Source organism: Lissotriton vulgaris, chromosome 7 (genome assembly GCF_964263255.1).
Source record: "Lissotriton vulgaris chromosome 7, aLisVul1.2, whole genome shotgun sequence".
Taxonomy (NCBI): domain Eukaryota; kingdom Metazoa; phylum Chordata; class Amphibia; order Caudata; family Salamandridae; genus Lissotriton; species Lissotriton vulgaris.
The window spans coordinates 1,337,413,957-1,337,426,887 of record NC_141695.1 but is presented as its reverse complement, the minus strand read 5'-3'; the positions used below and the strand labels follow the sequence as shown (position 1 = coordinate 1,337,426,887).

The window sequence follows — 12,931 nt, the reverse complement described above, 5'->3', positions numbered from 1 at the left end:
GCAGTGCCAAGTTCCGGGTATTTGTTTGAAATTACAAACATTAAAATTAATTAAATCAAGATGGAGCAACTTGTTTTTCTAAAAGGTTCTAAGTAATACTGTTAGTAGATGACTGCATGAGAACGTTTCCTGTAATGTTTTAGAACCCAGGGTAGACAGCTGTGTCAGTGTACACATAAGGATTGTAGGAAGCTGGCTTTTTAAATAATATACCAAAAGAGGTATGCTGTGTGAAGAGTCCAGGGGGCATATCATCAACCGGCAATAGCGGCATTGTAGGGGGATATCGCCGGAAATCCAGCAAAAAGTCCACAGGAGTGGCAAAAACGTTGTTGATAGGCCAGGATGCACTCAGCCTGATGATCCACCTGCCATTGGATAATACAGGCAAGTCAGGTTTTCAGTAGACGTTACTTTTCAGCGAAAACCGCAGTTAGCGCGGATTTTAAAATCGCTAACCATATTGTGGGCCACCTTGTAAGTATCACAATGTGCACATAGCGATATTTTACATTGTATTCAGTGAGGGTTACGCCCAGTGATGCCCATTTTGCATCTCATTAGAGATGCAGAGCGAGGCGTCGGGAAAACGGCTGCTAACATATGCTAATGCATGTTAGCACCGCCTTGTAAATAGGGCGAAAATATTATCTCCGCTTTTTTGGCTTTTAAAGCCAAAAAAGTGGAGATAAGGCCCTTGATAATATGCCCCCAGGTATCCATTTTGAGTGGACAGGGTCTTACTCTAGCAATCACAAGGTGCTCTATCTAGGGTAGTGTGATCAAGCAGCCTAAGGCTTACCAGAGAGGAGTGTTAGACACTTGTTGCAGATACAGAGTCAATAAAATATGCAAACACTCAAAAAGAAGATCCACATTCATTTAGAAAAGTAACTGGTGTTCTTATATTTTGAAACCAAGAACTTCGTAAAGTGGTAAGTACTTTTTGTAGTAGACTTTTTACAGTTTTAGCTATGTTAACCAACAGTGCGTTTTTATGCTTTCCTATGAGAGATAGAACAGTCACTGCATGTGTATACTTGAATACTTTTCCGTGGGGCCCCATTCGGTCGTGAGTTGGTAGTGGGACAAAGACCAAAGTTCCACCATTAGATTGGTCTAATCTACCCTGGTGAGTCCAGGTGCAGAGGTGCTGATGGGTTGGTAGCCTTGCACATTAAGTGGAAAAATGGAGGGGTGGGTCACTTGGAAATAGGTTGCAAACCGGGAGTTCCCAATGGGGGGCTTAGATCGTTAGGGTTCTAGGAGCATGGGGGAACAGTTGGGTTCCTTAGGCTCAACCGGACAGCTCAGGTGCAGAGTGCTTGTAGGTGGCTGGCTCTCATGCATTAAGGCGCTCACTGTTGTCCTCAGGACCTACAAGGGGGACAAAAATAGGACAGGTGGGGCACTCTAAGTGCTAGCCTCTGTGTCCAGTACATATACTCTGTTCACTTGCAATGTCTAAGAATCGACTTATACATAAAAGGGGCATATCTGCTTCTGCAACTCTATTCGCACATGTAATATAATGCACCTTGCCTTAGGACTGTAAGGCATGCTGTAGGGTTGACTACCATTTATTGCATGCAGTGTTTGCATGCATAGCACACAGGGGGGGGGATGCTTTGTGTTTTCACTTTTGTATGCACCATGTCACACAGCCTGCAATGGCAGTTTGCATGAGTGTGGTGAGGGGTCTCTTGTGGTGGCACAATACATTCTGCTGCCCTTAGGCACCTTCTTTAGTCCCCATGCCCTAGTTACCAGGGGTACTATCTACTAGGGACTTACAGGGGTGCCAAACATGTTGCCAATCGTGTAACAGTTGTACAGTTTTAGGGAAAAAGATCTGGCACTGGGGGCCTGGTTAGCAGGAACCCAGTGCTCTTCTGTCAAAATAGCATAAATCCTCAGGCAAAAAAGGGGCACTTTCCCATAAGGATAAAACTTTGTACAACTTAGGCCGCCACCGCAGTTCAGATTCTTTTGAGTTCCTAGAGTTTATGCCTGGGGCTACATCCATCACTGCTGCTAACCCCTTTTCGTATACTTGGCTGTGTGGGTCCTTCAGTTCCAGCCATTCTGCCATACTATATTGAGACATCCGATAAGGGATTGGCTGTGGGCTTGAAGGCCTGGGCAAGGACAGGGCTCACAGCAGTAACGTTTTTTATATTGTGTTTGGCCCCCCCACCTGATATCCCCTAATCCCTGCCACACATTTTGTTCTCATGTTTGTTCACATATAGAGAGTTTTCTCACTCACAAACATTGAGTTTTGTCTACATTCTGATTTGTTGGGTGCTTTTTCGCTGATTAACAGTACTTGGTGAAAGTACTGCTAAAGACCCATTCAGCTGTAAAGCAAAATAGAACATTAATTCATTTTTCTCCCCAGCCAGCCTTCCTTATCCACGAACACTGCAGAAGGTGGAAATGGAGCTAATAAAGTGGAACAAATGCAACTGTATCTTCAACCTACACAACATATCTGGTCTGACTAACATTATTCAACCAGGGATGATCTGCGCTGGTTCCCAGGATGGCGAACGAGGAATATGCTATGTGAGTATTGAAGGTCAGTGGGCGGTTACTGGAGGTGTAGGGAGTACAAAACTGGAATTTTCATCTGTCGTGATTCTTACTTCTTCACAATTTAAACAATGAAAATGTTGTTTTGCTGCCCCATGTCTATACCTGAGAAATCTACAAGATCTGTCCTAATCTGAGCTTTTTCTGTACTCTTGACTCCATCTCTACTCTCAAGTCCTAATCCATGTATCAAGATTTGCTGAGGTATGAAACTATGTTGTAAATATTGACACTGGAAGGTCAGTATACATTGGAGTTCTCAGGTATGAAACAATTGGAGCATGCCCTGAGGGTCAGACCTTGGGAGTTCAGATGCTAAGACGTGATGATAGAGATTAACAGCTCCCAAGAACGGACTTATCCTATAAAACCTTTGACTCAGTGTAGGAACTTCAGTGATGTCAGACAAGGGTGATAGTACATCCTGAAAGTTCTCTTAGGGTGTGCTTCTGCAGTATGGTAAGGAAGATTGTTTTAGCCATCTCACAAACAGTCCACGAAATGCCCCTCACACTCTGTTAAGAGACTAAGGGGTCCATAAGGATGACTGGAGGATCGCCCCCGCGAGGCCGGCGGTGGCAGGAGTGATCCGCCCGCCATCCGTGCCGGAGTGACCCTCCGCCATATTATTATGGCTGGGGGTCCTCGGCAGACGGAAAGACCATCCGCCGATTTTCCGCCCTGGTCGCCTTTATGAGGCCCCTTGCGCCCCCGGGACTCCACTTTTGTGACGTTCCGTGGCGCAGGAACTTGCACAATATTTTTCTGATGGATACATATGCCAGTGGATTCCTCACCTTGTGAATATCCCCCTGCGTCAGCAACATTCAGAAATTATTTTGTAGCTCTTCACGCCGACGTGGACGACGTCACAGAACGCAGGCTCTGCACGCGCAGCTCCGCTGACGTCACTGACTCCATAATAGGACTCCGTCGGCGTGATGACATCAGTTCCCTTTTTCCGCGTCATCGACGCTAACGGTTTTCGAGGGATCCTCTGTAACTATTGAGTAACTCTGTTACTGTTTGTTGCTTTCAGTGTTTTCTTGTTTCTTTGTCTCCTGTCGAGATGTCCTCGAAGAAGACCGGATTCAAGCCGTGCGGAGAATGCAGGAAAATGATGTCAATCATGGACCCGCATGAAGATTGCGTATGGTGCCTGTCCTCAGACCATGATGTCCAAGAGTGTCCATACTGCAAGAAGATGAACCCCAAGGCCCTTCGTGAAAGAGAGGCGAAGCTCCTGGTTGCCAAGATGAAGGGTGAAAAGGACAAGATGAGCTCGAAGCCGCGATCGAGGCGGTCGAGGTCGAGGTCCCGTTCAAGGTCGTCTTTGAGGTTGTCATCGGGCATGTTTCTAGGTTAACGAAAAAGAAGCATAAGAAGAGGAAGCATGGATCTCGACACAATTCTGGGAAGGATTCGGATTTGAGGCCGAAGTCGCCAGGTAGAAGACGACGTAAGGATGGTGTATCTCCTCCACATGTTCTGGATCCAGAAGGTGAGGCTTCGCCCATGGAGTCGCCGGAGCATTCGCCTGCTCCGGTGTCGAATCCCTCTCGGACGCCGTCTCGAACTCCAACTCAAGAAGAGGAAGACGCTCCCTTACCTGCGGGTTGACGAGTCCAACTCACCAACCCAGGAAACAGGTTGACACGAATCCGGTGCCTCCTCGAGAGCAGCCTGTGGGTTCATACCCTCCATTTCCAGGCCCGGGACAAGTCCCTACACAGTATTTAAATGCTATGTATGGTGTCTTTACGAAAGCCATGTACTCCTCTGGAGCACTGGTTGGTCCCATGGGTCTGATGGCCTTTAATCTGGGAGTCCCCCAGACGTATGCTCCGGCGCTGTTCATGCCATTTATGTTGGCTCCGACATCGCCTTGGCATCTCTCGGCGCCGCCGAAGTCTATGACGCCAATTCCTTCGTCACCTGCGCTGGTTCCAGTTTGACCTCAAGTACAGCGGCCAGTTCCTTCCGCTCCGAGCTCGACGCCGGCTCCATCGGAGTCGATTGCGGATCCACTGACGCCGTTCCCGAAGGAGAGGTCTAGACATGAGGCTCAGCGACTTCTAGAGGAACAGAGGTACAGAAAAGTGGAGATGGAAGGTGAGCTGCAGGAATCTGAATATTTCTTTGATGACCTAAGGGAGGCTAGTGGATTGGAACTGTCTCTGGATTGGGAGTTATCCTCTGTCCCAGATGCCCCTTCAAAAGATGTGGTGCCATTTCATATGGTCATCAAGAAGGCAGCAGAACTGTTGAATTTAAATCTGCCTACTGCGGAGTACAAGTCAAATATATTAACAGAAGTCCTCCACTCTCCATCTTCAGTGGTGGAGCCTATGCTTCCTTTTAATGAAGCTTTGACAGAGCCAATCTTGGAGGTGTGGAGTAGGCCTCTTATGGCTCCAGCAGTTTCGAAAGCTGTTGCAAGAAGATATAGGGTGGCTCCTGGAGGCCCAGACTTTTAATCTTCTCATCCTTTGCCAAAGAGCTTGGTGGTACAGGCAGCCTGCTCTAAAAAATCTGCAGGTACTTTCCCTCAGGAGCCTGGAGACATAGAATCTAAAAAACAAGACCAATCAGCAAAGAAAGGTTTTTCTTCAGTGACCATGGCTCTTAAGTCAACGAACGCCACATGCCTCTTGGGGCATTACATCCATGCTCTGATGGATTCTGTGAAACAGTTGACCCCTAAAATTCCTGAAGAGGACTGGCAGAATTTTAATGAGGTGCTTGTTGATACTCGGCAAGTCATCCAGAGTGAGTTGGACACAGCTGACTCTGTGGCGAGAGTCATGGGGTCTTCTATTGCCACCAGTAGAGCAGCGTGGCTGAAGACTTCCGAAGTCTCTGCTGATGTCCAGGCTGCCTTAATGGATCTGCCTTTTGATGGCTCGGGCCTTATTGGGAAAAAGGCTGATGCTGCATTGGAGAGATTCAAAGATAGCAGAACAATAGCCAGGTCTTTGGGTCTACAGTCCAGAGGAACTGTGGGTAAAAGGTATAGGGGATCTGGAAGGTCCTTCTTTTTGTGCCTACAAGCAGCAGCAACAGCAGCAGCAACAGCAAAATCTGCTGTACAAATCATACAGGGGCAGACAAAGAGCTCGTCCTCGAGGTCATCAAGCCTCCTCTTTCTCCTCCTCCTCTTCCTCTTCCTCTTTCAACCCCCCTCCAACCTCAGCAAAGCAGCCCTAGATCCGCCATTCTGGCTCATGCGGGTCCTGTGGAGGGTCGGCTTACCTATTTTCTACAAGATTGGGAATCAGTCACATCGGACCTTTGGGTTCTCAATCTAGTGGAGAATGGGTATGCTCTTCCCTTTGGGAATTCCCTCCGAATTACCCTCCTTGCCAAGGGTTTTGCTCAGAGGACCATCTGCTACTTCTGCAGGAGGAAGTCCTGGCGTTATTAAGGAAAGGTGCGATAGAGGTGGTTCTGGAGCAGGAAAGGGGTCAGGGATGCTAATCCCGGTATTTCCTGATCCCCAAGAAGGATGGCAGACTTCGTTCAATCCTGGATCTCAGGATCTTGAACCTCTTTCTGAAGCAGGAGAAGTTCAAGATGCTCACCCTTGCGCAGGTTCTTCAAGCACTGCTGGAAGAAGACTGGATGGTGTCTTTCGGCATGCAGGATGCATATTTCCACATCCCCATCCTGAAATCGCACAGGAAGTATTTCCATTTCACGGTGGGTACGAAACATTACCAGTTTGCGGTCCTTCCGTTTGGTCTTACTACTGCGCCTCGAGTCTTCACCAAGGTGATGCCTGTGGTGGCAGCACATCTCGGAAGGTCAGGGATACCAGTATTCCCTTATCTGGACGATTGGCTGATCGAAGCAGAATCTCCAGAGAAAGTGCTCCATCATCTGCAAGTCACAATTCAGTTGTTGTACAGATTGGGATTTTTTTCGATAAATGTACCCAAATCTCACCTGATGCCCTCCCAGCGCAACCTGTTCATAGATGCTGTACTGGATACAACTGTGTGTCGGGCAATCCCTCCTCCTCAAAGGATTCGCGACATACAGGAAATGATTCCTTTATTTTACAATGGAGCGGTCGTTCCAGTTCTGAAGGTTCTTTGTCTGCTCGGTCTGATGGCTTCCTGCATTCTGCTGGTCAACCATGCACGCTAGCACATGAGGGCACTCCAGTGGTGCCTCCGCAGGCAGTGGTATCAACACAACAGAGATCTCAGGGAGTCAGTCAGGATCTCCAGAGAAGCTGCAGCGGATCTGTCTTGGTGGAGTGTAGAGGGCAATCTGACTCAAGGATAGCCCTTCCATCTGCCTCCATCGGTGGCCACGATGATAACGGATGCATCCACTCTAGGGTGGGGTGCTCATCTGGAGGACCTGGAGATCAAGGGTCTTTGGTCTCCAGAGGAAAGGTTACTCCACATCAACCTTCTGGAATTGCGGGCGATTCGTTTGGCGCTCAAGGCCTTCCTCTCTTCCCTTCGTGGTCAGTCGGTTCAGGTTCCTAACGGACAACACGACCGCGATGTGGTATGTCAACAAGCAGGGAGGAGTGGGATCGCAGTGTCTCTGCAGAGAGGCTTTGCGTCTTTGGTCCTGGGTTCAGGACCATCAGATTTGTCTGATGGCAAATCATCTGGCCGGAGTTCTGAACGTACATGCAGACAGTCTCAGTCGGCAGTTCTCGGCCGATCATGAGTGGAGGCTTCATCCGGAGGTGGTTCATCACGTTTTTCGGACGTGGGGAACTCCTCGGGTGGACCTGTTTGCCACTCACGAGAATGCTCACTGCCCGTCATTCTGCAGTCTCCAGTATCCGATGCAGGAAGCTTTGGGGGACGCGTTTCAGTTGAGTTAGGACTCAAGACTCCTTTACGCCTTTCCTCCCATACCCTTGATTCCTCGGGTTCTGAGGAAGATACGTCAAGACCGGGCCCAAGTCATATTGAACTCCCCGGATTTGCCAAGAAGGGTGTGGTACACAGATCTTCTCCACCTCTTCTCATGCCTGCCGTCTCCCTCCCAGGGCAGATCTCCTCTCTCAGATGGAGGGGCAGGTTCTACACCCCCACCCCCACCTCCAGACCTTACACCTTCATGCCTGGAGATTGAACGGGGCAACCTGAATTATTTTTCTCTCCCACATGACGTGGTGGATGTAATTTTATCAGCCAGGCATCATTCCACCAAGTCTATCTATTCTTATAGGTGGTCTAAATTTGTCTCTTGGTGTGGGGAGAAGTCCATTGACCCCTTGATGGCTTGATTGTCTGACATACTTCAGTTTGCTCTTTCTTTGGCTCAGCAAGGGTTTGCTGTAGCTATGGTCAAAGGTTATCTTTTGGCCTTGTCGGCATTTCTCTGTCTGACGGATCAGCCATCCTTATTTAAATCTCCTATTGTTTTAAGGTTTCTAAAGGATCTTACAAATAAATGTCCTCCTACTCCCTTTATTGTGCCTCAATGCGACTTGAATCTTGTGCTTACTTTCTTGATGGGTTCACCTTTTGAACCTTTGCACAAGTGTCCCTTGAGACTGTTATCTTTTAAAACGGTCTTCCTGATTGCAATTACCTCGGCAAGGAGGGTAAGTGAGCTTGAAGCTCTTAGTTCAAAGCCCCCATTCCTGACCTTCTTGACCATTCATGCTGAACGAATGGTACTCAGGACCAGGGCTGCTTTTCTGCCTAAGGTGGTAACTCCCTTCCATCTGGGGCAGTCCATTACCCTCCCTACCTTCTATCCTCCCCCTCACCCTTCCAAAGAGGAGGAGAGACTTCACCTCTTGGACCCTAAGAGGGCGGTGAGCTACTACCTGGACAGAACCAGAGAGTTCAGAGTGGATGACCAGCTCTTTGTGGGTTTTGTTGAAGCCAGAAAAGGCAAGGCGGTGCACAAGCGCACACGCTGTCAAGATGGATTGTCTTGTGTATCAAGATATGCTACTCTCTGGCGGGTAAGGAACCTCCTGAAGGTTTAAGAGCTCATTCTACTAGAGCAAGGTCTGCTACATCTGCTTTGTATAGGGGTGTACCTGTAGAGGACATTTGTAGAGCAGCGACTTGGGCTTCCCTCCACACTTTCGCAAAGCATTACTGCTTGGATTCCGAAGTGAGGAGGGACGGCCACTTTGCGCGTTCTGTTCTCTAGGATTTTCTGGTATAGGGGAGTGGACACCCTCCTCCAGGAGTGGGGACTGCTGTGGGACTCTATTCACAAGGTGAGGAATCCACTGGCAGATGTATCTGCCTGTGGATTCCTCACTGCCCCCCCCCCCCCTGTCCGCTCTTCTATACCTGTTTTAGTGTCATTGTTTTAATGTAAATATTTTATTGTCAAAGGAAATGTGTTATTATAATTGCTTTCCTGCATTGACTACACACCGTGTGTGTGTTATTTTGATTATTTGGTACTGTGTACATTGCGTGTATATCTACTGTTGTCGGTCTGTCCATGTGCCTCGAAGGCACAGAAAAAAGGGCGGAACTGATGTTATCACGCCGACGGAGTCCTATTATGGAGTCAGTGATGTCAGCGGAGCCGAGCGCGCGAAGCCATCCGTCCTGTAACGTCGTCCACGTCGGTGTGAAGAGCTACAAAAGAATTTCCGAATGTTGCTGACGCAGGGGGATATTCACAAGGTGAGGAATCCACGGGCAGATACTGTATCCACCAGAAAAAGGGTTACCGAAGGTAAGTAACTTGTTCATCAGGCAGCACTAAGCCACTTTTTTTGGCTCAATGCTGCCTGATAACTATCATTCCCTTTAACACAGTTTTCTGCGAGTGTTGCTGGGGGCGTTCCTAGCATCATCCATGTCTTTTTGACACTTCTTCAAATTTATGAGAAATCGTAAATCTGAGGCAGCGCCAAAAACGAATGCCTCCCAATGGGAGGCGTAAGGGAGGTACAACGAGGAGAAACATCTTTACTCCACTATTAGAACTTTCATAGATTCACATGCTTGAATCATTCCCTGTTGTGTATCGAACCAGCAATGCAAGGTAACATAAACGAAAAATCATGCTCGGCTCATTTCAGTTTTATTCCATATCCATCACTTTTTGTAAAAGACACCAAAAGCAGGCTTTAGCCAGTCAGAACACCCTACCTTCTAGAACTCACCCGAGACAACCTCAGACCGTCAGATTTTCTACTGCATGTTGTGCTAGGGAGTTTCCACTGAGCTCTGCTCAGTTTCTCCTATATCTACTCTCTTGCAAGGATTTTTTCCTAACATATTCTTCAGAATTCTATTGGGCTTAGTTAATCTACTTTCCTGAAAAGAAGAAGGGTCTTTTTAGAGAATGTGCCACCTGTTCTAAGAAAAGACTTCATGTGGATGACCCTCACAAGGACTGTATCTACTGCCTGTACCCTGAAAACAAGACCAAGGATTGTAAGGTATAGTGTACCTTCTCCACGAAAACGCTGAGGGATCATGAGAGGGACTTCCCGTTTGGCTCAAAAGCTGAAATACAGAAAGGTGCCTATATCTAGTTAGCATATTGATGAGGCCTCTTCTTCCTTTATCTTCCAGAAGGTCTCACAAGAGGGAAAGATTTGAACCTCACTCATCCGGTGAGCGCCCTTGTAAAGCCTCAAAAACGATCTCCCATGGGTCTTATAGGCTTAGTCCTACAAAATCTCCTCACCGAGGTGAAAGGAGAGGAAAGGACATTTGGCTGGGGACAGCAGAGTTAAAAAGGTGAGTTCTCTGCCACCGTCAACACCTCCTGAGGGTAGGAAAGCCTTCAAGAAGCCTTTTTGTGTTGCTCCTGAGGAGAAACCATCCACAAAGGCTTTACCTTTGGCTAAATCATCGTCATCGAAGGCAAAATTGATGAAGAGGACCATCATCGTCGCGGAGCGATGCTTTCCGGGGATCCGCAGTCAAGGGACAGTCATCATCAATATCTCCTCCAGCGATGTCATTGACGACGGGATTGTTGTTGAAGATTCGGCAAGAATCGTCGGTTACTGTACTGCCAACATCTTTCTTGTCAGTGGTTCCAACAGCGACAACAACAGCGACGACGGCAGAGATGACGACAGCAATGATGACATCGACGACAACAGCTATGACGACAGCTACAGTGCGGTCAATGGCATCGACTGTATAGTGTATAGTTTGCCTTCGATAGTGGCTCCACCGACGACACCATCGACAAGGGAAAAAATACCTGCAGAGGAATCAAGAATCAGACACTCAATTCCAGAAATCACACCACCTAGTAAGGTGACTCCTTTCATTCCTTCACATCTCTTGGAGGAAGAGGACTCGGAGGATGATGATGGCCCCTTTGGTTACGCCCGCAGTCCATCGGTATTGCACATAAAATGCCAGGAAGACGACTTTGAGGAGGGCTATGAGGAGAGACACTATTATGTGCCTCCTCAGGACTACCACCAACACTATCAGGAGGAGATGGTTTGTATGCCATGCTCGTTGCTTTCTGATCTACAGTTTATGCTTTTGCACTAAAAGAAAAGATTTCTGGCTCCTTTTACTGTTCCGGAACATTCTGTGGTGCCTCCGAAACATTATTCAGTACCTTCCACCCCTCAATTGGTGACAATGTTACACACAGTTACTGATCCACCATCAACACTGCCTCCTGACTAGCATCCTTTCACCTCTGATTATGACCAGGAGGAGAGGGAGCTTCCAGATCCACACAGGGAATGTGACAACTATATTATTCCCACCCCGTCTTCACCCTCACCGTTTCCTATAGATTCTCCACCTGAAGATATCTATGGTTTTTATAATATTCTGGAAAGAGCAGCCAATAGATATAATTTGCCAATGCCAACTTCGCAAAAGGAGTGCTTTCTTTATGACTTCAAAGAACCCTTCAGGAAATCAGTGCGAGCCATTAGCATTGTTGCTTACATATGGAAGGAGGGCCTTATGGTCATGAAGACGACACCACAGTGATTCCTGTTCTTCCTAGATTGGAGAAGAAGTATAAGACCTCAGAAGATAGTCCGGTTTGCATAGTGGGTCGCCCAAAGCCAGGCTCAGTAATAATTCAAGCGGCTCTATGGAAGTCCAAGTACCCGGCCGCTCTAGGCACAACACCTCCGGACAAGGAAGGCAGACGCCTTGACAACGCAGGCAAATGATTCTCTTCGATGTCAGGACTGATGGTCAGGGCAGCTAATGTTCTAGCGATCTTAGGTATTTATGATCGCTAGATGTGGTGAGACCTAGCCCCTCACATCGGCCAACTCCCTGATTGAAGTATGTCAGCCGCCAAGGAAATCCTCCGGGAGGGTGAGAGAGCTTCCTCGTAAGTTATAGACTGTGCGATGGACATCACTGGGTCTCTGGCAGGATCAGCGGTCTTACGCCGACAAGGATGCCTCAGAGCAACATCTTTTCGGCCAGAGGTTCAGAATAAAATGTTTGATCTTCCACTTGATGGAGAGGCCCATTTTGGTAAGTACATCAATGAGGCTCGCCAGGATATAAAGAAGGACATTGAAACAGCGAAGTCTTTGGGGACTGTTAGAAATGGGGACCCATAGTTGGCAAAGGTTTGCGCCTTTGTCCAAGTAGGGACACTTCCTTCTAGTCAGGATAAGGGAATTATACTCCTAAAATAACCCATGCTCACCACCTTGGTAGCTTGTCATGAGTAGTCAGGCTTATTTTAGAGGCAGTGTGTAAAGCATTTGCACATAACCAACAGTAATACAGTGAAGACACTACAAAAGGGAACCACACCTGTTTAAAAAAATATCCAATATTTTATATATGCAAAACAAGACCAAAAACGAGAAACATTTACCATATAGTTCTCAGAAATCTACAATATTCAAAATAGACTTAAAATATAGTTCCTTGAAGTTGATAGCGCCCTTTGGGACTATCACGGCGTCGTGAACAACAAGTCCAACAGTTCTGGCTGACCACGGCATCATGGCCAGCTACGGTGTCGGGAAGACCCTCAAAACAGTACCTTTAGTAATGCAGGGCGCTGGCGACCTCTCGATGAGCCCTGAAAAGCCGGCATCCGCAGGCGTCTGTTCCGGAGGTCGGTGCAGGAGTCGTCAGGCCATTGAAGTCACACATTATGCAGATCATACTCCTCGTGATTGAAGTCAGGAGCGCCAGTGTCGGCGGGCATCGGGGATGTGGTGCGCAGTGCAGAAGTGTGTCTGCAGTGCCCTCAGGTCGCAGTTCAGGCAGCGGCTCGGTGAGGGTTCAACAGTGGCGTCGGTGAGACCAGTGCTGCGGTGCGAAGTTCTGTAGTGCTTGTCGGGGTGCTGGCAGGTCATGGTGCAAGCAGCAGTTTGGTCGTTGCTGAAGCATTGTGGTTGGCTGACGAACTGGAG

General features: G+C 47.9%; 1 protein-coding gene across 1 annotated transcript in view; it reads left to right on the top strand.

The window, feature by feature from the left end:
• Positions 1 to 12,931, top strand: part of LOC147703646 (polyserase-2-like) — a 1,078,318-nt gene that overhangs the window by 86,198 nt on the left and 979,189 nt on the right. Inside the window, exon 2 of the mRNA XM_086929536.1 lies at positions 2,402 to 2,568. Coding sequence (XP_086785662.1) covers positions 2,402 to 2,568 — 167 coding nt within the window. The remainder of the gene's footprint in view (positions 1 to 2,401; positions 2,569 to 12,931) is intronic.